The sequence below is a fragment of the Apodemus sylvaticus genome, chromosome X (assembly GCF_947179515.1).
Source record: "Apodemus sylvaticus chromosome X, mApoSyl1.1, whole genome shotgun sequence".
Taxonomy (NCBI): Eukaryota; Metazoa; Chordata; class Mammalia; order Rodentia; family Muridae; genus Apodemus; species Apodemus sylvaticus.
In genome coordinates this window covers 29,307,373-29,333,925 of record NC_067495.1, presented here as the reverse complement: position 1 = coordinate 29,333,925, position 26,553 = coordinate 29,307,373, and the positions used below count along the sequence as shown (strand labels likewise).

At 40.1% G+C, this 26,553-nt stretch overlaps 1 protein-coding gene across 7 annotated transcripts in view; it reads right to left on the bottom strand.

Annotated features, from left to right (window-relative positions):
- The window catches only part of Reps2 (RALBP1 associated Eps domain containing 2), a 244,272-nt gene that overhangs the window by 149,556 nt on the left and 68,163 nt on the right, over window positions 1-26,553 (bottom strand). For 4 of the 7 annotated variants that reach the window (XM_052171138.1, XM_052171143.1, XM_052171141.1 and 1 more), the window contains exons 2-5: window positions 19,458-19,581; window positions 11,862-12,010; window positions 9,630-9,756; window positions 3,772-3,869 (exon numbers count right to left, since the gene is read on the bottom strand). In XM_052171138.1, the coding sequence (XP_052027098.1) occupies window positions 3,772-3,869; window positions 9,630-9,756; window positions 11,862-12,010; window positions 19,458-19,581 (498 nt within the window). The remainder of the gene's footprint in view (window positions 1-3,771; window positions 3,870-9,629; window positions 9,757-11,861; window positions 12,011-19,457; window positions 19,582-26,553) is intronic. The other 3 variants (XM_052171139.1, XM_052171144.1, XM_052171142.1) reach the window with 1 other exon arrangement.

Sequence of the window (26,553 nt, the reverse complement as noted above, 5' to 3'; positions counted from 1 at the left end):
ACCTTCACTTCAAATCACATCTCCATGACTAATTCAAATTGGCATTTTGCTTTCTGTAACATGGAGTCCAGCCAAACCAGACTGACAGGCACAATAAGGAAACCTAAGAGCTGAAGAAAGGAAAATATACCCAACACAAAAACCACAGACTGCTATCCTGGGCAAGAAAGGTCCCTTGCTATCATACTGAACAGAAGGCCATGCTTCCAACAGGTGGTGGGAGAACAAACAAACATTGAGAGAGTCAGGCTGGCATACTGCTGGGATATATTGCTAAATCCATACCATGATGTCAATGCAACAAAAAAAAAAAAAAAAGGAAGAAACTTGTTCCAGGTCATGTCAAATCAGACTGGACCTAGGCAGAACCTTTTTTGTTTTATTTTGTTTTGTTTTTCCTGTGCTTCCAATAGTTAATTGCTGCCAAACACCTATATCCAGCCTCAGCTCTCCCCAAAATTCAGACCCATAGAAACACAGAACTCTTGTTCACCTCCTCTGGGCTGTCTCAAAATCTCCATCCCTGGCATCCAACACTGAACTTACAGCTGGGATTTTTTTCCCAGAACCACTGTTTCTTCCAGTGCTTCCTTGCTTAGCAGATGACATTACCATCTTCCATCCAGTTCCTGAGCCAGCAGCTGAGGGAGGGTGCCCAGTACTTGAACTCTAGCCCATCCCATCCACTGTGATCTTTGGAAAATTCAATAAAACATATACACCATAGGCTTTGTCATCTAAAATGGAGCTAAAGTGTTATCCCAGAAGACAGCTGTGAGCACTGAGTTCATGTGCACAAAATTCTAAGTACATAATGTCTTTACACATGCACAAGACACTATGTGCTTTCTTACTGTTCCTCATCCTTACCTCCTTACCCGGCTAATACTCCTGTTATCCTTCCCACTTCAACTATATGTTACTCCCTAAAGAAGCCTTCTTTGACTAACCTCTCTGCAAGTCTAGGTTATAGTCTGCTGCCATTTTTCACCTTCAAAGTACAGCATAATTTTCATTCATATCATATGCTATAACCATATGTTGTCTTTGTGGTGGCTTGATTAATAGTTCTGTCCTACAATAGCCTGAAAGTTCCACAAGGGTGGGGCCTATTGATGGCATACATAATTTAATACAGTATATGCTACTTTATAGGTATTCACTATTTATCAAGTAAAGGGCTCAAGAAGCGTATTTCTGAGCAGAAAGGAAACCTAGAGATTAGAAGACAGATCACCAATCCAAATTAGGGATCATGGCTTGCTTCCAGGGGGCTTGGTGAGAAGGGTCAAGTGAGCCCCATCCTAGCCCTGTGAAGCTGAAGATTCACTGCTAAATTTGATCCGAGTTCTACAGAAATAGAACATACTCTGCAGGAACCTGCAGGCCACACCTTGGAGAGTTTTGAGAGGAATCCCTCCAAATCCCTTCCCTAATGTAAACATGCCTCCCCAATTTGTGTGGTTCTAATGTTTAAAGGCACATATTTTTATACCATGGGATCTCTAAAACATAGCCAAGTATTACATCTGGGGCTCAGCTGAAGAAACAATCTTTCATTACAACTTGAGGGTAAATCTCATCTGTATTGACCTTAAAGGAGAATGTCTTTCTTTTTCTTTTCTTTCTTCCTTCTTTTTTCTTGAGTTATGGTCTTGAATTTTAGAAGTTGACTTTGCACTATGTGCTCAAGGATCACCTTGAACTCCTGACACTCCTGACAGGTATTCTCTCAAGTAACACTTTCAAGAAAGCATTTGGGATGAAGATGTAGTGCAGAGTTTTTGCCTGGCATGGGCAAAGCCATGGAGTCCAACCCCAGCAACACACACACCACAGCATACACACACACACCACAGAGGTGATATTATAATACCTAGTGTTTGTTTATGATGTAATTTAGCCTTCATGTAATATAGAACTTTAATGTTGAACTAAGTGGTTAATGTGCAGGCTTTGATACTGAACTCTCCTAGACTCAAACTCTGGCTCTGCCATATACTAGGTATGAATCTCAGACTTGCAACTTGACCTCTCTCAGCTATCCATCTATACTAATAGGGACAGCAGTGCCTAGAGTGTATAATTATAGGAAACATTAAATATATCACATACAGCTTAATTGCTATCTTTTAGAGACCTTTTGCAAACAGCACACTGCTTTAAGATTGAGTACTTCGTCATGTCTAACAGTGTCCTATGACCAGAAGCCATTCACTGAACTCAAGGGTCTTCTACAGACTGTTTATTCTCTTCTAAACTAGCAGCCCACTTCTCTGTGGGAGTATCTGACTCTACTCTTCTATTTTAAGTAGAGCTACCTGTGCAGAAATGGTCCTTCTTCCTGAGTTCCATAATTGAAACAAACCACCACCCACTTCCTTTTGTCTTTCATGTTAAGTAGTAAACCTACCTTTTTGATAGTTTCTCCCCATGTACACATACACACACACACACACACACACACACACACACCTTTCTTTAATATTATACTTTCTCCATATAAGAACTTAGATATACTACACAAGACAACAGCTCTGAATGTAGGGGGGGGAAACAGAGCTGTTTATCTGAAGGAAGACACTAGAGAATTAGAAGCTGAAAGTATCTAAGTTATGATGTGACCAGAAGAAACTTAATAACATTATGTTTGTGCCATAATAGTTTATAGATTACATGTAGGAAATACTACTTGCTTATACTTACACAGATTGCTATTCAAATGGCATTGTCTGAGGCACTGAGAATACAGAACTACTGCAGCCTTTCAAATGCTTACCACATAATTGGAGACACACACAGTAAATGGAAAACAGTTAATTAGGCATTAAACAAGTAGTAATAAAAAACAGGGCAAACACGAGACAAGCTGCTATAGAAAACATGAAGCTCAGCTGAAGAAGGTGCCCCGTGATTAAGTAAATAAAGGGGTAGGGAGGCTTTAGAGACACCGAAGATCAAGAGCTCTAGTTTATTCAAGAGACTAAAAGGGATAGAAACAAACGAAAAATCAAAATACACAGGCAAAAAAAGTGTAATTTTTTAATAAAGAGGTAGTTTTATACCTTTCTTGAAGCAAAATATAGAATAATCAAAAAGCCATGCTCCTCCATAGAAAACAATGAACTATATTTGACAGGAAAGCAGAAGGATGAGTATTTGGAAGGAAGAAACTCAGTATGGATGTAGGGGACAGGAAAGGGTCATGGGGTATACAAACACAGATTTATATATATATGTGTGTGTGAAATATCACAGTGAAGCTAGGCATGGTGACCATGCCTGCAATCTCAACTCTTGGGAGGTGAAGGCAAAAGGTTCAGCCTTAGATACACACGCAGTTTGAGACGATCTTGGTGAGACCCTGTCTCACTCTACCCAACAGAAGAAAAAAATATATCAAAATGAAGCCCCTCACTTCATAGACTAACTGTAAGATAATTAATGATCTTGAATGCCATATTTCTTTGAGAGTTTTTCTATAGTTATTTTTATCTTTAAGTAAGTGTATGCATATATAGTGTGTATGGGTATGTGCACATGCATGCAGCTATCCATGGAATCCAGAAGATGGTGTTGGACTCCCTGGAGTTGAAATTACAGGTAGTTGTATGCTGTCTCTGTGGGTACTTGGACCTGAACACTAATCCTCTACAAGAGCAGCAAATGCTTGTAATTGCCGAGCGGTATCTCCATCCCTAAATGCTATTTCTCCACAGTATAAATTTCCTCCCAATTCTGTCATTGATGTGGGCCCACATCATCACTTACCCGAATAAGAGATGCCTGCCGACGAGAGGGTTTGGCTCCTGGACCCTCTGATGAGGATACTTCAGGCTGGCCAATGGGCTGCCTAATTTCATATGCAGCTGAAAAACAAGAAAGAATGCTAGCAGGGTATACAAAGATTCTATTACAAAATTATCATTTCACACTCAGAGCTGATGTAGCATGTGCTTTTCAAGAAAAAGGTAATAAAGGAATTGGAACATATAATCTGAGAGCTTCCTAAGACTCAAATCTTTATCCTCTTACCTCTATAATTTCACTTAACAATCTTAAGACATTTAACCAATACCATGACAAGACTAAAAGTATTCACATCAGGTTAAGGTTAGGACTAAGGCAAGAGGGTGATGCAGTGAGAACCTCAGAGTGAGTCAATAGTAGAAATGAGCCATACCACAAGTATTCAGTGTTTGTTGCTGGGTTTTGTTAGGGCGGAAGTAATCTTGGACAATGACCTGAAATAGCGGAGCTCACTTTTGTGTTCATTCATGGTTTTGAAGGATGTGATTTTAGCCTAAAATGAATACTTGGCTGTAGGTGAGAATTAAACAAAGGCCTGATTTGAATACTCAGCACCTCCAGCCTTATAAACTGTATCTAGGGACGGGCTGTACTTGGCCTGAACGGCTGATGGGCTATTCTGACTTCCTCCTCCTTTTCTTCTAGTGGGGTCAAAACTGAAGCATGTCATACACTACTGCCACTAGATCCCCTATCACTTAAAAAAAAAAACAATGAATCCAGACATCATTGATCCTTTTACCAATTTAATTCTGTATTTAAACAAAGTTTATATTAACTTGGGGAGAGAAAAGTAAAAGGGAAAAATAACCTTGGGTTTAAAAAAAAATAAATTAGGAACAAATAAAATTCAACTGTACGTCAAGTAGAAAACTCAGGAATCCAAAATACTATTTCCCCATAATTGAATTGTGCATTTCATCCCTCCCAATTAGGCACAGGAACTACACTATAACTTTTTTATGGAAAGGAAACTGAGTCTGAAGCTGGAATGCACTGCCTATCTGATGTGGGCTTTATGCTTATACATATCATCAATACATATTAAAAAGGATCATTTTATTTTGAGTGTTTGGATGTTTTACCTGCATGCATGTTTTACAACATGTGTGTGCTTGAAGCCCATAGAGACCAGAAAAGGGCACTGGAGTCCCCAGCCCTGCAGTTACAGAGAGCTGCAAGCTTCAGTGTGGGGCTAGGAACTGAACCTAGGTTCTCTGGAAGATCAGTCAGTACTCTTTTTTTAAAATCATTTTTTAAAGATTTATTTATGTATATGAGTACACTGTAGCTGTCTTCAGACACACCAGAAGAAGGCATCAGATCCCATTACAGATGGTCGTGAGCTACCATGTGGTTGCTGGGAATTGAACTCAGGACCTCTGGAAGAGCTGTCAGTGCTCTTAACTGCTGAGCCATCTCTCCAGTACTAAAATGATTTTTTTAAATTTGATTTTCTGAGGGCTAGAGAGATGACTTAGTGGTTTAAAAGAACTGTTTCCTTTTCTAGAGGACTCAGGTTCAGTTCCCAGCATGCATATAGTAGTTCACAACTACCTATAACTCCAGTTCCAGGGGATCCAATACCCTCTTCTGGCCTCCACCAGCACCACATGTACTTGGTATATAGACTTACATGCAGGCAAAACACTAGCAAACATAACATAAAAATAAAGGTTAGATTTTTTTAAAAAATAAAAAGTGAAACTTGTAATTCTTTTAAAATTATAAATACCAAAATATAGTTATAATTTATAAATACCTCCCTATTTAAATGTGTTCAATTAATCATATAACCCCTGAAGAAAATTAATATGAACTTAGAACACTAAAACTTAACATAATTTCCTATAAAAATAAATGGTTATCTTCCTTGTTGTACAGAATGTAAAACCAAGCATATAAAAATGAATAAATGTATTATATATTTATTATTCTACAAATAAATAACCAAAATATTTTAAATGAGTTTGCTACTTTTAAAATAAGTTTCTAAACCACAATAATGGATGATATTCTGTATTCCTTTTTTTCCAGAACACATAATAATGGCCTTGCCAATATGGTAAGACAATTAAATATAACCACTTCCAACAGAAAGGGGAAATTATCACCTAAAATGAAACCATTTCTCATCTCTGTGGGCTAACACTTTGAGGACTTAAAATATATAAATATATAAACTGCTTCTTTCTGTAACTTATAAATAAAATTGGGTGGCAAGCAGAGGTGGCTATTATGGGTACCACATTTAGCATGGTTCGATAGTTTTAAAATAAAGAATGTACAACAATAACACATCAAGAACACTAAACAGACAGTGGTGCACCTGTAAGCTTAGCAGGCAGGAGGCCGGACTGGTACTCACAAAACTCTCTCTCAAAAAAAAAAAAAAAAAGTAGAGAAAAGAAAGGAACAGAACAGGACAGGGCAGAAGAAAAGAAAGAAAGAGAAGAGGGAGGAAGGGAGGGAGGGAGGGAGAGAGGGAGGGAAGGAAGGAGGGAGGGAGGGAGGGAGGGAGGGAGGGAGGGAGGGAGGGAGGGAGGGAGGGAGGAACAAAGAAAGCAACAAACCATTCAGGCTCACAATTACATTTTGCATTTCTTCCCAGCAACTAGAACACCAAATTATAACAGATTAAAATATCTAAATGATTGCCTGGCAACGCATTTAGTGCATTTCAGAACCTACTAGGAATACATATAAATGTAAATCTACAAAAGAGAATTTCATAGATAGTGCATAGTCTGAGGCTTCAAAGTAAATTTCAACTTGTACGCAAGTATTTTCCTCTGACAATTCAGATTTTTTTCCATGTTGATGGAAGTACAACTTCATACCAACTGAACCCTACCAAAAAGCTTTAAGCACAATAAGCCAAAGCATAGCTAGGAACCTAGTGCTTGTAAGTTCTAATGAACCCCATGGAACTGTACTTCCCATAACAGAGAGGTCGGCCCATCGACCACCCAAAGGAGACTCATAGAGGAAGAAGGTTCCATGTGAACCTAAGCTCAAATCCCTTACCTATAGGGATCGTAACATGGAGAGACAGTAACATGGAGAGACAGATGTGTTTTATCAGTCAGGCTTCAATGAAAACTCAGTATGACAGGAGCTCACTTTACAGAGACAGGTTTGTCTTCTACTAAGGAGCAAGGCTGGGTTGGCCAAGGCTGCCTGTGGCTGTACTAAGTGAGGTAGCCCAGTCTCAAAAGATCAATCATGGTATGCACTCAATAATAAGTGGATATTAACCTAGAAAATTGGAATACCCAAAGCATAATTAAATGAGGTACAAGAAGAAAGGAGGAGTGGCCCCTTGTTCTGGAAAGACTCAGTGTAGCAGTATTCGGCAAAACCAGAACAGGGAAGTGGGAAGGTGTGGGTGAGAAGACAAGGGGAGAGAAGGGGGCTTACGGGACTTTCGGGGAATGAGGGGCCAGAAAAGGGGAAATCATTTGAAATGTAAATCAAAAAATATATCGATTAAAAAAATTTAAAAAGAAAAAAAGGAATGTGCTCCGTTTAGCTACATGAACAGCAAAGCTGATAATCAGGCCAGCAGCAATCTGCTATCTGGCTTGCTCCTCAACAGAACCTAAACTCAAGGAAAAGGTTCATATCATTTAGTGCCTCAACTCCCTTCCTTATCTAATGAAACCCAAAACATGCAAGTCAAAAGCAAACCAAGTAACTCTTCAATTCCTTTTCAAGAGGTTTCATATGGAAATAGACACATCATCTTTCTCCAAGGAGAGGGCTGTTGTATAGGACCCTGAAGATGTCATTACTCTGAAGGTCAGTTTGAAAATGGAACTATGGCTGTTTTTACACCCCTACCCAAAGATTCTACTCCTAAGTGTCAAGGAAATGACAATGTAAGTCATAAAAAGACTAATGAACAGATATTTATGGTATCCTTATTCATAATAGTCAAACGATACAGATTGCCCAAATGTTCATCAACAGGAGGACCATTAATCCATGATTATCCTCACAAAGAAACCCCCTGAATAATAAAATGAAAGGAACTATCTGGAATTTTGACTGTTACATTGAGGAGAAGGCAGCAGACACAAGCAGAATCATGTATCCCTTTGCATGATGTTCTAGAAGTAAAACTAATCAAAAATGATAAAAGTCACAACAGTGCTGCATTTCAGGGTGGGGTGTGACTGGAAAGAGGCGTGTGACAATGGGATGGTTTTATGTCAGTGGTACCCACATGAGCATAGCCATTTGTTAAGATTTAAATTAAATACTTATAATATGTGCACCTTGTCACACACAGATATTACCACTTTCAAAGAAAGTATAAAAATGAGTGAGGACATACAGAGCCTTGGCATCAACTCCTCAGAATCCAGAAAGGAGGGAAGCAGACTGCCTCTTCAGTGCTGCAGGGACGGGAGCCCACTTAGCACAGGATGAGAGGATGGGGCAGGAAACAGAGGACACGGGCAACGACTATCAAACGTAGAACTTAATGCTAGGCTGAGTTAATACAACAAAGATGGACTTACCTCTGGACTAAACATTCATTTCTAAGCCAAATTAGATTTGAAATAGAAGAAACAATTGCACTTATTTTTAGAAAGGCAAATAATACAAGGGAACGTACAAGAGGAAAATGAAGTCTTAACCAATGAGATAGATGATTTTAAGGCGAACTTTTTAATTATCTATTATGAACACCATCTTGTATTGCATAGGATGTAATTTCCAGATGAGTTTGCATTCATATTCCCACTGAATCATCTTAAAACCTTCATCACGGTTAAAAAAAAAAAAAAAAAAAAACCATGGTTCCTAGAAGCCCAAGGGTTTGCCTAAAGTCATTCAGGGGCCTCCCAAACCCAACCTTCTGGTTCTAACCCAAAGCTCTTTTCATAATATCCTACCTGCTTCTCGTTGCAAAAGGACAGCCTCTCTTTAGTTCAGCCTAGAATACCATTTTATTTCTGTGACCCTTTAAAAGTCATTGCTTTTTTTTTTCTAAAACAGCAAAACCCTGCAGAAACTGAGTCATTTCTACCATGTCCCACAAATTGGGCAGGGGGCTATAGGACATTCTGCTCTGGAATACATTAAACTGGTCACATCTGAAACTAGAGATGTGAACCACAGAAGAACAAGGTACTGCAGTGAATTCATGGAGTCTCACACATTGCAGTCTGGGCAGCCAACTCTGCAAGTCATCCTGAGGACCACCTCACGCATTTTACCCTGAAATGACCAGGAAAGCATAAATATGAACAAGCACACAGCCCCATCACTGGGCATGCTTCATGTTTCTCAGCAAAACGCTACCACTAGCATTTCCTTTATCCTTATCCTAAAACATAAAAGCTCAATATTTTCATTTATGTCCCCACTCCTTAAAGATCAGATCAACTCTTTTACTTTTTGCATAGTTATATTTTTAAAGAATTTTCATTAAAGTAGTTACTGTGTTAATATGTTTAGTGTCCTTGCAGAAGAAAATAACAATTCTCATAAAAATATAACCTCTTTATACATGCTACTTTCCTTTAATGCTATTTGAATATGAAATATTAAATCATCTAAATAGTTGTTTACAAGTCTAAAGACAAACTAGCTTCCAGAATAGGAAACAAAGCATTGCTGAGATATGCTTAATTTCATTTTTTTTTAAAATAAACTTTGCTTGAGAATATAAAATGAAATTGAGCCATGTTTCCAAAGACAAGAGTAATTAAATCAGGAAATTAAGCAGCTGGTGGCATTGCAGCCTGGTAGATTAAGAAGACTCTAAGACATTGCTTGTGACAGCTGGCCCCCTGGTCGCCTCTTACCTGGATGCATCTGTTCTGTGCCGCTCCGCAGTTTGCTGTAGCCATGGCTCAAGGACACCCTCTGGTAATGAGGCGGGGAAGAAGGAGGGGAGGCGAGGGGTGACATCGTGGGAGACTGTGTTTCCTGCTTCAAAGAACCAGAGCAGAGTTCAGAGGCAACCACTGGAAAAGCCTGGCATTCTGAGCTGCAGTTTAAGAAGCAAAATGTGACTCTACGGCTGGTGACCAGGCTGATTTAACAAATGGAGAGAAATGTTTCCTCAAAAATGCAGCAGAGCAAAAAGGTTCATTCCAAAGGCACCCAGAGAATACAGGCTTGCCAGTGCTGTGCTCCCTAAATTACTAATACCAGCCCGAAATGCTTGCAGTTAGCCCAGTAATATTTTCCTCTGGAAAATGAAAGATACTGATCACATGAGAGACCATTCATAAACCTCAATTGTGGACAGATTCCATTTTCATTCAATTAATGAATTAATGAGTCTTCCTTTTTTAAGATTCCTATTTACTGAATTTGTATTCACCAAATATAAATCCAGAAAATTCAATAAAATTTATATTTTAAATGTTTAATGATTAACAGTGGGTATTCTTAGAGCTTATTAGACAAAATTAAATGTTGAGGAGCTGTTTGTTTCACACTGAGAGACTCCAAAACATAGCCACCCCATCTAAGATGCTCCAAAATACTAAGATAGATGAAAGCCTTCACAAGGATAATTGGAATCCCAACTCAACTATGAAAGTGATGCAGGACTCTAGGCCAAATAAGCAGACTGGGCCTGCTTCCTGGTTTTCATCCTCACCCTCCTCCTCCTCCTTGTCCTCATCCTCATCCTCCTCTTCCTCTTCTTCCTCCTCCTCCTCATTTTTTAAGGACTACTAATAGACTGCAAGCATGGGGTGCCCAAAGAACAGAAAAATGATGCTTTTTATAACCCTGAGACTATATTGGATTCCTTAATTTAAAAACAAATACATGATCTGAGATAAGACCTGGAAACTTTTTGGGGAATCTACCACTGTTCAGGCTCATACCAAAGTATACTGAGTACAAGTTCCTGTGTCTTCCTAATATGCCACTTAAATGATTAAAGCAACCTTACACAGAGTTGTTTAACAAAATGAGATATACCTCTTATAACTATAAACATAAAACTTTGGCCAGGCATGATGAAGCACACCTCTAAAACAGCATTCAGGTGGCAGGAAGACCACACAAGTCTGATGCCAGCCTGGGATATATAGATACACCCTGTGTGTCAAAAACTAAATAAAATAAAGAAACTTGCAACACTGAATATCCAAGATCATCAAAGTAAACCATGAAAGCTAATCTAATATTCATTGTATTTTACAACATCTTGGTTCAATTCTTCCTAAAATATAGCATGTTCCTTTACCTTACAGAAGACACTGTTGAATATAATCTGTATGTCTCATTATCAAAAGAATGAGTTATATCACGATGACTGTTTGTCTCTTCCTGATAGGCCCACTATAATGGCATCCTATTGTCTTTATTAATCACCACCTGATGACTGCAATCAGTGGCCTGACTTTAAAAGCCCATCCTCCCTATTCTGCTTCCAAGCCTGTAAGTGGGAAACAGCATTTGCAGAGACTCGGTTCCACATGTGTTTCCCAAGAAAGGATTCCCTGATTTAAAAAAAAAAAAGGTAAACATAGATCTCCAGGTCTCTTTACAGTAGAACCTGCCTGTTGACATACATACATTCTAAATTTCCACGGCTGACTTAGTCTTTCCCATACGAATTGGATATGAGGACATACTTTCCAACCATGTTTGGGCATAAACTCCTTTGGGGCTTCTTTTTGGAGGGGAACACTTGCTAACTCCTAGACATACCATTTCTTCTGTTTGGTTGTAGCTTTGTTGTTTGTTTCCATGTTGTTTAGAAGTTACATGTCAATGAACCCACTTAGAAAACCACTGACCTAGATAAATCAAGTAAGTATTAAATCGACAGCACTATTTGAGGCACACACAATTCTACACAGGCAGATTCGAATGGGCCAGTGGGTGGCTAGCAGTAATTCCTATGTGTCAGCTTCTTCTTGCTACAAGAAAACTTTTCTGGCTCACTTCCAAGTCTGTAATTGTGTTCCAGATGGCAATATTTGCTGGGAGTTTGGCAACAGACAAGAGGCTGTCCTACATGAGGCCTCGAGGTCAGAATCAAATGAACGTGCCAAATCAGACACCTTTACCTGTTTATCCTCATCGTCCATTCTTTTGAAAGAATTTTTCTCTGTGGTTAAGTATGGAATCTGAACCTTTGTTCCATGCAGCTCAGCTGGGTTCCCAAACCGTTTCTCACCATCACTCTTCGACATCACAAAGCGAGGCAGAGGCAGTTCTTTAGAAGCAGAAGTAGAAAAGCTTAAGTGAGGCTTTATCTTACAACTGCAAAACGGGGCGCTCAATGGCCCAAAATAAATCAATTTAAGGGAAAATTCCAGAGCACTAAATATAGTTTAAATTTTAGTTCAGGCACAAAGGAGACTTCTATAATAATGTCACAAGAAAGAAATGTAATGCTTAACCAAGATATTCCAGTATAACATTTTTCCATGCTGCTAGAATCATCACTGAACAAATTCAGGCTTGGGACTAGCTCCCACTTGATCCTGAAGAAAAAAAAAAGGATGTGAAATTTTATCAAAACAAGAGGCAGCGATATCAAGCAAAGCTTATAAATGCTTAAATACACCAGATGCAGTGTTCAGGGACTACACATACCAACCCATTTATCTTCACAGCAATTCTGTAAGATAAACTAGCATTAGCAACTCCCTTTACAGCTGTAGAAACTGATGTGAAGAAGCTACATACTGTCCCCCAGGACTACACAACTCATCTCTAGGCAAGATACAGTTTTAACCCAAGCAAGCTGGTTCTTGTCAGTGACCTACATTAATGACCCCCATTCCTGAGCTAAACTTACTCGTTTAAATAGTTTCCCACTCAATATAATTCTTCTTTGAATTTTCACACTCAATCTCTGCTTGCCTGTTGATAAGAAAGTATTATGCAGTCAGAGCAATTATTCTAACATTTATTCTAAAGTCAAAACCACTGGCCACTCACAGTGCACAAATGGTCTGCCTGGTATACTTACTTATCTCTCAAATTCTGACAAACAATTCTGAAAATGAAAATGATTCTTTGGCATGCTTCTAGTTCTCAGCACAGCAAGTCACACACAAGCAATGTGACCCAAAGATCCACACAAATAAGGATGATGCTGTGGATTAGGCATAATGATTTGCATCTGTAGCCATTGTTCAGGATAATTCCCAGTGTGCCTATGCACTTCTGTCATCCCTCCACTCCAAAAACACAGCTGTGCTCCCAATGATGGATGCTGTGCTAAAGCCAGGAAACATCTTAGCAACAGCAAGTATGCTACTCCCCAGGCAAAGAAGGCCCTGGTGCTCTACTAGCCACATGTTTATTTTTAGTTGCTATGTCCACATTTGATTCAAAGAGGTAGGCAATTATGACAAATCCCTGTGTGCTCAATCAGCTAAGGACCCAGGAGACAGAAATAGATAAATCAACCTGAAAACTTAAAGCAAGACTCCTCTCCAAAGAAAGATGGTCACCACTTTTAATGTTTGAATATTTCCCAACCATGGGCAGCTCTCCAGCACTGAAGGCAGAAATGGATTTCAAAAGGGAAAAGGTAAAAAGAAACTCTAGAGTCTTGGTGAGTCACACAGGAACCAATTGTATGCCTCTGTTCACAGAAATCTGTCTTTCAGATGGGTCTCACAAATGGATCTAAAATATATGACAAGAGCATACAAAATACTTTCTACTCTGGACCATGAAACTTATTGGTCTACTTCAAATATTTCTTCAAGCAAACAAATCAAGATCCTTGGTATCTATAAGCTCCCTGGCCAATGCATTCGGTCCAGGGAACAATGGAATGCAAATATAGCATTACAAATGTTAACAGCTGTACAGGACTCCACCATACCCTTAAGGACACTGTCACTTCACACATTCTCACACTTTGGCTAAGGCACTTCTCCAGAATCATTTGCCTAGGAAGCAAGCTTTTGCCTCCAGATGGCTAGCAGACAGTGAAAGACACAATACAGCTGCATTCTTCCTGGACTTTCTTCAGTCCTGGGATTTTAAACAACTGTCACTTAGCAGAATTGTAACCATATATCTTATCCTTGGTAACTCATGACAGTATCATCTCCCTGAAACTGCTACAAGCTTTTAAAAAGGTAAAACTTAATGTCTTTGGTCTGAATATTTTTTTTGTCATCTGTACACCAAATTTGATAGTGAAGCTTTATAGAAAATTAATCAGAAAAACACCTACTATACAGTGACGTATGCCAAGTGATCACAGAAGGTCAGTTTTTTAGTCATTGCTCACTCATATCCCAATCTTAATTAAATTAACACATGACAAACAAGGTAATAGCAGCAAGAGTTCTTAACTACAATCTCTCAAGTCCCCTAGAACTTTTTGTTCTATGACTAAGGGCACTTTCTTTGCAAGCATGAGGACCTAAGCAAAAAGGTAAACAAGAACAACTCCAAAGTCTTGGTGAATCACACAGAAGCTAATCCTGGGACTGTTCACAGAAAGTTGTATCTTTCAGATCAGTCTGCAAAATGGACGTAAAACAAACAAGAGTATACAAAACTTTCTACTGTGGTCCAGCCATAAAAAGATAACTCCAAGTTTTTCTTCAGAAAAAAAGCCAAAGGATCTATAAGCTCCCTGGCCAATGCATTCAGTCCAGGGAACAATGGAATGCAAGTGTAGCATTATAAATGTTAACAGCTGTACAGGACTCCACCATACCCTTAAGGACACTGTCACTTCACACATTCTCACACTTTGGCTATGGCATTTCTCCAGAATCATTTCAAATTCCTGGAAGCTATGTAAAACCTTGGGCCTGGCTGTGTGTGCCTGGCTGTGTGTGCCTGGCTGTGTGTGCCTGGCTGTGTGTGCCTGGCTGTGTGTGCCTATAATTCCAGCACTGTGGAAGGAGATAGGAATATCCCAATAGATGGCTGGCAGTGATTGCTAGTGCAGATGAAAGAGCAAGCATTCTCCAATTCAATAAGAGACCCTGTCTCAAATCAACAAGGTGGACAGCAGTAGATAATTACAGATGCTATGGACCTCTACTTGCACATGTATAGGTGCACACACAGAGACACATGCATGCAACACACACACACACACACACACACACACACACACGGAGGGAGAGAGAAAGATCACAAAAAAGACAAAAATCAAAGTGAAATAAGTTGGTCACAAAACCCAAATACTCTGTGATTCCACCTACATCAAGAGCAGTAAAATACAAACAAGTAGAAGCTTGTAGAGTGGTTACCAGAGATAAGGAATAATGGGGAATTGGGCAGTTGTTTAATCAGATTTTCTATTTTATAATGGGAGGTGGGAAATTTCTAGAAACTTCACATACAACAAAATGAATAAACTTAACACTACTAAATTTCAAACATAAAATTGGTAGGAGGGGAAATTGTGTGTCATATGAATTTTATAACAAGAATTTTTAATTTTAGATGAAATTATAAAATGTCAAATTAAATTTAATTATTTTAGCCCCATATCATTATTTCAACATGTGACATAAAATGGTAAAAGAAGCTGATATAGCACTGGGACATAAGCACTCTGCCTAGCACGGTCAAAGCCCTGGGTTTGATTCCCAGCACAGCCAAAATATAAACAGAAATCATTGAAATATTTTATTTTTGTTTTTAGTGAAAACTCTTCAAACTCAAATGTATATTTTACTCTTACTGCATACCTCAATGCTTGTCATATTTTAAGTGTTCAGGAGGTACACATGGCTCTTGGCCACCATACTGGAATGGATAAGCCACAAGGAAAATGGGTCACTGTAGTCAGAAATTTGTATCTTAATAAGAACTATTATAATGTTAAATGTGACCAAGCGAGGAAGTTTTCTTCAAATAATACAAATAAAAAATATTTTGTATGTGATTATACTTTATACAGATCATTAAAATACATCATTTGTAGAGTTTTGACTTGCATGTATGTATGTGTATGTCAGAGACAGGATAGAGCAGAAGAACCAACATATAAATTAAAATAACAAATTTTCTTTCATGTCTCATTACTCCTTTTCCCCACTGTCAGTGTGTAGTTTCCTGGTAAGACCCAGAGCTTTTACTAGATAAAAGGGTCAAAGATGGGCCAGCAAGATGACTCAGCACATAAAGATGCCTGTTGTCAAGTCTGGCAGCCTGAGTTGGATCTCTGGGACCCATGTGGCAGAAGGAAAGAAACAACTCCCCAAAGTTGTCCTCTGACATCTACACACATACTGTAGCATGTATACACAAGCACACACACAACAACGCATGCACGCACACACACATACCTCTAAATGTAATTTTGCTTATTTTTTTTAAAGATAAAAAATTCTACCAAAGAGTTCTGTAACAAGCATAAACAAACAAAGGTGAAACGTACTGCTCGGAACTGGAGAGATGGCCCCGTGGTTAAGAGCACTGACTGCTCTTCCAGGGGTCCTGAGTTCAATTCCCAGCAACCACATGGTGGCTCACGACCATCCTTAACAAGATCTGACGCCCTCTTCTGGTGTGTTTGAAGACAGCAACAGTGCACTTATATATAATAAATAAATAAATAAATAAATAAATAAATAAATAAATAAATATTTAAGAAAGAGGGGGAGGGAGGGAAGGATGAGAGAGAGAGAGAGAGAGAGAGAGAGAGAGAGAGAGAGAGAGAGAGAGAGAGAAACTGCTCAAAAGGTTAGACATGAACTTGAGGAGGGAGGAGGCAAAAAAAAAAAAAAGCTGAGTCCAAAGGCATGTGTAGAGAGAAGGCATGATGCCTAGAATTGGCCAGCCATACAGTTGGGGATCACTATGCACAAGAGGATTTGTTCAGAGCAGCTCTAGATCCCCATAGGAAGGCTGATAGCGAGAGAAGGTATGAAAGAAGCTACTAAAAAGCCACTGAATTTTCAAAAGAAAAAGAACTGAGGCATTAGGCAAAGGGGCTCAATTGACTTTGGCTTAAAGGGAAATCCCAACACAATAGTTAGTATTCAAATGTCTATCTCCACTTAGGGAAGGAATTCCACATACAGCAAGCCCTCTTGGCTCCATCCTTACCCCCTGGGATTCTCACTCCACCCCTAGCCGCTCTATCCACCCACTCTAAGGAGTTGTCTTTTCTACAAAGTGCTTGTCCCACCCAAAAGATTCTCTTCTAGCCTTCAGAGATAAAGTCTGCAAAGTAAGCAGTGCGCAGCATTGCCGCTCCCCTCCAGCCCTCTGGTCAACTGGAGAATCTCTGCTTCTGTTTTTCTTGGATACTATAATTCTTCTTTGAAGAGAGAGAAAAACCCAGTGAAACAAGAATCACTGCTCCAAAATCTTTCTACCTCAACTCAGGATCTAAAGGCCAGGGAGGCAGTAGGATTAAAACCCCACCATGCTGCTTACTGTTCTGCAGTGTGACAGTTGTTTCAGCTACTGCAGGGACTTTTATTTAATGCATTTAATAAAGAAGAATCGCAGGAAGGAGAGGGAAGAAGGGATCTGGGTGGGAAAGAAGACAGGAAGAGGAAGAGGAGACCATGATCAGGTATCAAGGGAACAGGACTGAAGCCCTGAGGGCCAGCAGAAAAATGGAAACGGGCAACCTCAGAAGGTAGGAGGTTGGGGAGGGGGGGAACCCTCCAGAATGTACCAGAAACCTGGGAGGTGAGAGACTCTCAGGACTCAAAGGGAGGGACCTTAAATGAAATGCCCTACAGTGGGGAGAGAGAACTGATAGAGCCCACCTCCAGCAGGAAGACAGGGTATCATATGAGGGAGAGGGGGGGGGGCCATCCCACAGTCACAACTTTGACCCATAATTTTCCTGTCTGAAAGAACTGCAGGGCAAAAATGGAGAAGAGACTGAGGAAAAGAAGGTCCAGTGACCGGCCCAAATTGGGATTCAGCTCAAGGGGTAGCCCCAAGGCCTGACACTATTACTTAAGCTATGGTATGCTTACAAACAGGGGCCTATCCCCGATAAGCAGCTGAAAGAGTCAGATGCAGATACTTACACCCAACCAATGGTCTGATGTTGGGGACCCCTGTGGTTAAATTAGGGAAAAAGCTGGAAGAAGCTGAGGAGGAGGGTGACCCTATAGGAGAACCATCAGTCTCAACTAACCTAGAATCCCAAGATCTCTCAGACATTGGGCCACCAACCAGGCAGCAGCATACACCAGCAGATTTGAGGTCCCCGACACATATACAGCAGAGGACAGCCAGGTCTGGAGTCAGTTAGAGAAGATGCACCTAACCCTCAAGAGACTTGGGGCCCTAGGAGTGGAAAGGTCTGGTGGAGTTGGGGAGGGGGTGGGGCATCCTCTTAGAATCATGTGGGATGTGGAGTCACAGGGTGGGCTAGGAGGGGGATAAAGTCTGAACTTAAAAAAAAATTAAAGAATAAATTTAAAAAATGATTTTAAAAGAAGTATGTGTGTTACTATAGATATGCTAATAGGTTTCCTTTATAATCCTATTCCTTTGGACATTGTTCAGGCCTGGAGTGAGGTAGGTAGAAAAGTATATGCTTAGTATGGCCAAGGCTCTGAGTTTGATTCCAGGACCCTAAAATAAAAATAAACAAAGCTCAAGAAGGATTCAATTAGCCAAAATGGCTTGTGGCAACCACATAAGGGTTAAGAACCCTGCCCTACATCGTGTCCAACCTTCCCTTAGTCATCCTCACGCATGCTCAGTCTCCAGAAAGGAAAGACGGCAGACATTCTTTGTGTTCTATAAGTCACACTCCTACTTACCTGATAAACTGTTTAGTTATTGATTTAACTCTAGTTGCAACCAGGATGAGGCTACAGAAACACTTAGCATCAACATAAAAGAGGCATTAACCAGTAGGGTCATGTAAATGCACATTTAGCACTTAAACAATACTGATATTATGTGTTCCCTTAAATGGTGTGCCCTGTGTGCCAATATCATGAAATATATCTTCATACCACATGCAAAGTTCTTGGAAATGTTTCACATGACTTTCATGAGAAGTTATTCTCATCCTTGGTTCCATGTAAAATTCACCAACAGAACTCTCAAAAGTCCCACTACTCTGGGTGGACCCCAGGCGAATTAAATATAAACTTCCCATCTTTTCAATTTGTATTTAAAGCACTCAAGAGAAGGGTGCCGAGCAGACATGAAGGACTTCTGCACAATTTCCTTTATCTTGAGAAGATAAATTCATTCTGCCAAAATCTTGGTAACTCCTAAATCATCAGAACAGCTAATTCAGGGGCACAGAAGAGCAGACAGGAGTGGAGGACAGTAAAGGACACCCAGGTCCATGCCACTCTTTCATTCCTCCATCCTGATTCCTAACAGAGCCTTAAATGATGCCACTGGCACCTCAAGTGGAAATTGAATGGAATGTTACTATTTTGCCACAGTCTGGAGAATTCCTGTCCCAATGTCATCTTGCTAAAGCATAAGATCTATCTTAACTGCCAGCTGAAAGGATCTAATTTCAGGTCACTATAATTTTTTTCCCCATCTAAAAAAGAAAACAGAAACTAAAGCTACCTGGTGAGTTTCCTTATTTTCTTTAGCAGAGAAGATAAGAAGAAGCTAGGCGAAATTCCACAAAACCTTAGAGAACATGCCTTAGACACACCAAAAAGATTCACACAAATAACAAACCTGTTGAAGACAATAAAACATAAATATGAGCTACTCACCACATTTAATACTCTCTGTCCTCACAGGGAGGCCGGACTGTGCTGCAGCAATCAATTTCAGGGCAACATAAAACTGTGTTGGGCCAAAATAACCAACCCGCTTTGCACCACACAGTTCTGTGATCTGAAACAGACAAGAAAAATGATACTGAACCCCCCATTTCATAACAGGAAAAATGAGGCAAAGCTATATGATGAAACCTTGACATTTTTACAATATAACTAAGCAGAAAGTACCCCCAGGAACCTACATGTGTGCAATGGTCGAGTGGTTTTTCCCTCTAGTTTACAGACAGGATTTTTACTCAAATCATTAATTTCTGCCTACTCACTAGATTTCAGAACTGATTATTCCTCCTCTTTTGAAGACAAAAATAAAGATGACAAATGCTGGCTGTTCCTCTTCTTATAAAAGAGAATGGGTGACTTTTCAAGTTTCTAATGTACAAAGTCTAGAAAATCATTGGAGTGGAAAGAGAACAGATTAGTCATTACCACTACTTATGTGTTATCCTGGTTTGCCAAAACTGAATGTGAACTGGTCAAGAGCTAGGGATAAAACTCAGTGGTAGCACACTTACCTACCATGCACAAAGCCCTAGATTCAACCCCAGTATCACAAAAATAAAGTTAACAAGTAAAGTCTCTTAGTAAATTATACCTCAGGTGCCCATTTCAGAGAAACATAAATACTTAATAGTACAGTAAGTGATGGTCCCAATCTGTCCCCTGTAATGTCCTTCCTTTACACCTATCTGAACTCAACTATTTCTCTTCTACAGATCCTTCCTAAACTCTTGGGTATAATAGTTTATTTTCCCCAGTGAATTCCCAAAGCACTCTATTAAAATATCTAAAAATACCCATGCCACAATACATTGTCTTGGAAGTATTTCAAAAAAAAAAAAAAAAAGAAAAGAAAAGAAAGAAATGAATACTGAGCATGTGGGGAAATCAGCCAGAACAAAGAGTTAATAATTGTTGAAGCTAGCTTCACAATTGTTCATTCAAATTTCTATACTGTCCTTTCTACTCTTGTTCTCTCTTTCACTCTGCTTCCAATTAACATGAATTCTCTTCTAGACCAGGGACAACATTTTTACCTCCTAACACACACACACACACAAACACTCAAAATACAATCAATTCTCAATCAGAGTGAATGTAACTTACACTCAAAATAAAATGTAGGTGAGTTTCATAGTCTGTCCACTACTCTGAATATGTAAATTATACATCTTAAGTTATATATGATGCTGTACATGTAAAACATGACCAAGAGTGCTATGTTGTTTCAGCGTCAAGATAGTTATCTTATAGGATAATTCCTAATATAAAAAACTATAGTCCTTGGTGGGTGAACAAATGAACTATATTTCATAAAGTGAACAATTACATTTTAGAAAGTGTTAATGAAAGGGGTCAGCATGATGTTTCAGCGGGCAGGGACACCTACCAGAAAGCCTGACCACCTCAGTTTTATCCCCAGAATCTATACAAAGAAAGGAGAGAATCAACCCCTGTAGGCACACGTGCATCCATGCCACATGTATCCACATGAGAGGAATAAATAAAATGTAATGAAACACTTTTTAAGAAGTATGAATTTACTATCAAATTGACTTTGAGCTGCTCCTTTACTGTAGCTACTATTTCAAAGTAGGAAGCATTTTATAACAGGTAACTGAAATTGCTGATAAAACTCATCATGGTACTTTAAGACTCACTGTATCTGACATCCAAAAACCACCTTATTTACATTTGGTTCTGTATTTTGATGTTAGACTCGCTGCACTTTAGCCAAAATAGAACAGACACATGTAAGTACAGTTAGGTCTTAGGCCACGTCTTGCTCTTTGTACACCAAACCTCCTAGAGGCATACCAAGACCTTTCAGAGATACACAAGCTTTAAAGGAGAGAAATTAATTAATAAACCTTTGGAATTTACCTATGGAGTGGAGCCTCATCAGCCTCAGATTTTGCAATCCAAAAGACAGGCTGCTTTTACAAGGGTTTTTGCTGTGTTGGTTTGTTGGTTTTGTTCACTAATATTCAAAATACTTTCTGATTAAATTCTCTATGGAAAAGTCCTAAGGTGTGGGTAGAAATATTTTAAGGATATCTAAAGTTAGGAAAGTGATATATCCAGCTACTCAATTAGCAGGAGATATTTCATAAGTTACCTCCTTCACTCCTCTTCTTTAGCTTACTCCAAACACACAACACACTCTGCTGGATCTGTCTAAGCTTACATACTGTGCAGAGTTCCAGTATAGAATGCAAACCTTTGGACTAGGGTTTGTTTTCTCAGGTGGAAAGCAAGACATGGCAAAAAGGAATGGATAGAATCAACTTCCTTACAACTTCCAGATGCACACTAGACAGGATGTTGGATACAAATCAGAAAAATTCACTGGCCATTTGGGAGGAATATGGACACAGTTCCGGAAGGAGGTTGAAGGCCACTAAAATAGCTTCCCTCCTACCTTTTTCTGTAAGATTAAGTGACTATGTGTAACCAGTCCATACATGTTCCAGTTTGGCCAAAATAATACTTTCTTTCCTAGCTGAAAGGTAATAAATTTTTAGAGTAGTTCAAAGTTTTGACCATGTTTCTCTCTTTCAAGTATTTTTAAAGGCCTCCACAGAATGTTCTCTCTCTTTTTTTTTTTTAGTTTTTAGTAGGAGGAGCTAGAAGAATTCTCCAAGAAACTGTCCCCTCTCTCCCTCCCCATTCTCCCATCTCCCCTCTCCCCTTCCTTTCCCCTGCTCTCACCTTACCAGGCTCACATCCTGCTCTAGACTGTGCACCTTTATCTGTCAGCTTCAGCACTCCCTCCCCAGTTCCAACACCCTTCCCAGGCTCCTTAAGTAAAACTCCTTCCTGTAAAACTCAGTCCTGACTACAGATTTCAGCCCCTTCTATCTGATCCAAGCCACCCTTCCAACAACCTCCACCCTGATGTAAAGCAAGGCTCTAAGCACACCAGACACCAGTCTGTTTCTCAATGCCCACTCACGAGTCCCCTACATAGAAGAAAAGCCAATCATGTCTTTATTTCTTTGCCAGGCAGGCTTGTTCTTCAAGCTACCCAATGACTGATGCTAACTCATCAGCCTTATGCAATCTTGTGATACTATGTTAGACATTTCATTGCTGTGACAAAGTACCTGACATAAACAACTAAAGTGGGGAAGGCTTTCTTTCACTCAGCTTCAGTGATTTCAGTCCACTATGCACAAAATACCAGGGCAAGAGGTCGTTCGGGAGGCAGTACTTCGCAGCAAGGAAGAAGCAAAAGAAGGAAACTTTTAATCATTTCCATTTCACCCCATCCCATCTTGTGTTCCATGTTCCCAGTGTGCAGCATAAGTCAATAGTATGGTTTTATCATGGCTGTTCCCTAGGAATCATGCTTCATGATGTTTGCTGTACACTTTTCTACTCAATATCTACTGGTTAGTTTATACAGCCTGCAGAACTAGAGCACTTCTCTCTTGTATTGTAATTACTTTTATGAGTAGCTGCTAAAATAATTAACTTTAGCTATACAATACCATACAGTCAAGAGTTCCTACAAGAATATAAGAGATTTTGAACTGCTCTATTCCCCACTTATCCGGCTAGGAGATTACTGGTTCAAACCTAATTGTTCATCCTTATTCATCGTAGCCCTGAGATTCAGAATAGAGTATCGCAGTGATGCCTTGCCGCTAGAAATCTGCTTTCTTGTGCTCAGTATACCCTAGTGGATGTCAATTGGCACACTCAATAACAACATAGAACAGAATTTGAAGGACACACTCATAGGCTGTATTTCAGCCCCTTAGGAAACAAATGAAGAAGCAAATCAATTACTTGCTGGCTTTCCCTTTCCCACTCATTTATGCTGTCTAATGTCACTTCAGTAAGTCACTCAAGAAAAGATCAACTCCTGTATCACATTGCTCAATATATCATACTACAGTATAAGCCTGTGATGGTTTGTATATGCTTGGTCAAGGGAGTGCCACTATCAAAAGTTGTAACCCTGTTGGAGTAGTTGTGTCACTGTCTGTGGTTGTGGGCTTTAAGACCCTTATACTAGCTGCCTGGAAGCCAGGATTGTGCTAGCAGCATTCAGATGAAGATGTAGAACTCTCAGCTTCTCCTGCACCACCTCTGCCTGGACACTGTCATGTTTCCACCTTGATGAAAATGGACTGAATCTATAAACCTGTAAGCAGCATCAATTAAATGTTTTTAAATGTTTTTATAAGCGTTGCCTTGGTCATGGTGTCTGTTCACAGCAATGAAACCCTAACTAAGGCAGAAGTTGGTACCAGGAGTCGGGTATTGATGTTATAGGCCTGACTATGCTTTTTTTTTTTTTTTTTAAAGAATGTGGATTTGGAGACTTTAGATTTGGAAAGAGGTAGAATGCTTTAAATGGGCCTTAATGAGCCATCCTAGTAGTACTATGGAAGACTTTGTTGCTAAGAGTAATTTGGATTGTTGCAGACCTGACCCAAGAGGTGTCAGTAGGGAATTTTAATATATGGCCTAGAGCCTGTTCAGTGGTATTTTGGTGGAGAGTGTGGCTATTTTTGCTCGTGTCTGAAGAGTCTGACTGAGGCTAAAGTGAGGAGACTCACATTAATTACATTGATAGGGGGAGTCTCAGAAATGCCCATCATAGACTTTGTTCTCTGGTTATGTCTCATGAACAGCATTTTAAAGAAGCATACCAAGCTGAGAAAAGGAAAGTATAAAATATATGCTTTGACTATTAAAGGGGCATCAGGAAGTGAAATGGAGCCTAATCCTGTGTTCTAGGAGATAGCATATTAAAGGAGTAGAACTTTGAGAAAAGATCCTATCCAGCTAAGTTTAGATCCAGACATGGTGGTACACACCTCTAATCCCATGAGACAGACATGCAGATCTCTGAGTTCAAAGCCAATCTACAGAGCAAGTTCCAGGACAGCTAAGCTTAGGCAGTGAAGGAGTTGGAAAACAGAAAGGTGGTGATAATGTAATATAACAAAGTGGCCAAGTTCCAGCCCCAGGAAGCAACAGAACTCAGCAGCTTTGGTCATTTGGCTCTGGCTTTTAACCAATAGGGGAAGGAGACTACTGGGACAATTGATGCTGGTTAGCTGGAACTAAGAAATTAGTGGTGATTAAGAAGAGACAAGCATCACTGAGATGAAATCTTCTGGGAAGTGTTTTCTGAGAGCACAAAGCCAAAGATAACCAAGGTTGTACCTTGTGCTGCAGTTGGACTTGGCAAAGTGTAAGAATCATCCAGGTGGTACTGGTTTTGAAAGCATGAAGGGGTCATGAATAGCAGCTGAGGCTTGGCACTGTGAGAGACTGTGGATGGCCACTGGTGAAAGTGCAGCTTCAGTTGCAGTTAATGGCCCATGACTGAAAGGGTCATGCAAAGGATTTGATAGCACCATTTGATGATACTGGACTGGACCGATGGCACATTTATTGGCACCATGAAGAGAGCCTATGGGAGGCTATTGGTGAAGCCTAGTTGCAGTGGAAGACTCCAGCATATTGGAGATACTAGTATCATGCCTAGGAAGATTACCAAGAACTGCAACAGCAGTAGAGAGGATTAATCTGAGCTTAAGAGTGCTACTGAAGGCAGAGCTGGAAAAGTGACGCCAGCCCTTTGGAGGAGCACAGTTCATATGTGGATCCCAGACATTGAAACAAGAAGCTATATAACACTGAAGTTGCCTTTGAGACCCCAAGATGTTTGAGATGTCAGAGCCATGGGCTATCTGCTGAAGAAAGCTGCTAACAGGGAGTGGAACCAGCCCAGAAGAACATCAGTCATGGAGATGCAGAGATTGGAGTTTGCCCAGCTGGTTTCCTATCTTGCTTTGGGAATTACAGTTAAGTTATTGGATGAATCTCAGAAGAGACTTTGAACTTTGGACTTTTAACATTGTTGAGACTGTTATAGATATGGGGACTTTGGAAGTTGGACTAAATGTATTTTTTTAATCATTCTATGTTTAGGTATGACCCTTATAGACTCATATGTTTGAACAAGCCTATAGGGGCCAGGGAATGGAAGGTGACGGTTTGTGTATGCTTGGCTAAGAGAATAGTACTATCAGAATGTGTGGCCCTGTTGGAGTAGGTGTGTCACTATGGATGTGGGTATTAAGATGCTCATCCTAGTTGCCTGGAAGTGAGTCTTCCACTACCAGCCTTCAGATGAAGATGTAGAACTCTTAGCTCTGCCTGCACCGTGCATGCCTGGATGCTGCCATGTTCCCATCTTGATGATAATGTACTGAAATTCTGAACCTGTAAGCAGCCCTGATTAAATGTTGTTCTTGTAAGAGTTGCCTTGGATACAATTCACAGACCATATGAAGTCCAAGAAGAAGGAAGGCCAAAGTGTGGATGCTTCACTGCTTCTTAGAAGGGTGGACAAAATACTCATAGGAGGAAATATGGAGACAAAGTATGGAGCAGAGAGTGAAGGAAAGGTCATCCAGAGACTATCCCACCTGGGGATTCATCCCATATACAGTTGCCAAACTTGGACACTATTGTGGATGCCAGGAAGTGCCTGCTGACAGGAGCCTGACACAACTGTCTCCTAAGAGGTTCTGCCAGTGCCTGACAAATACAGAGGTGGATGATCTCAGCCAATCATTGGACTGAGCACGGGGTCCCTCATGGAGGAGTTAAAGGACTGAAGGAGCTGAAGGGGTTTGCAGTCCCATGGGGGAAGCAAGAGTGCCAACTGGCCAGACACCCCTCCCCCGTAGCTCCTGGGGACTGGACCACCAACCAAAGAGTACACATAGAGGGACCCATGGCTCTGGCCATATATGTAGCCTTGTAGGACATCAGTGGAAGGAGCTGCCCTTGGACCTGAGGGTGTTTGATGCCCCAGTGTAGAGGAATGCCAGGGTGGGAAGGCAGGAGTGGGGGGGGGGGCAAGCACCCTTATAGAATCAAGGGAAGGGGGGATAGGATGGGGGTTTCTGGAGGGGAGAACTGGAAAGGGGATAACATTTGAAATGTAAATAAAGAAAATATGTAATAAAAATCGTATTATACATCAAACACATACACT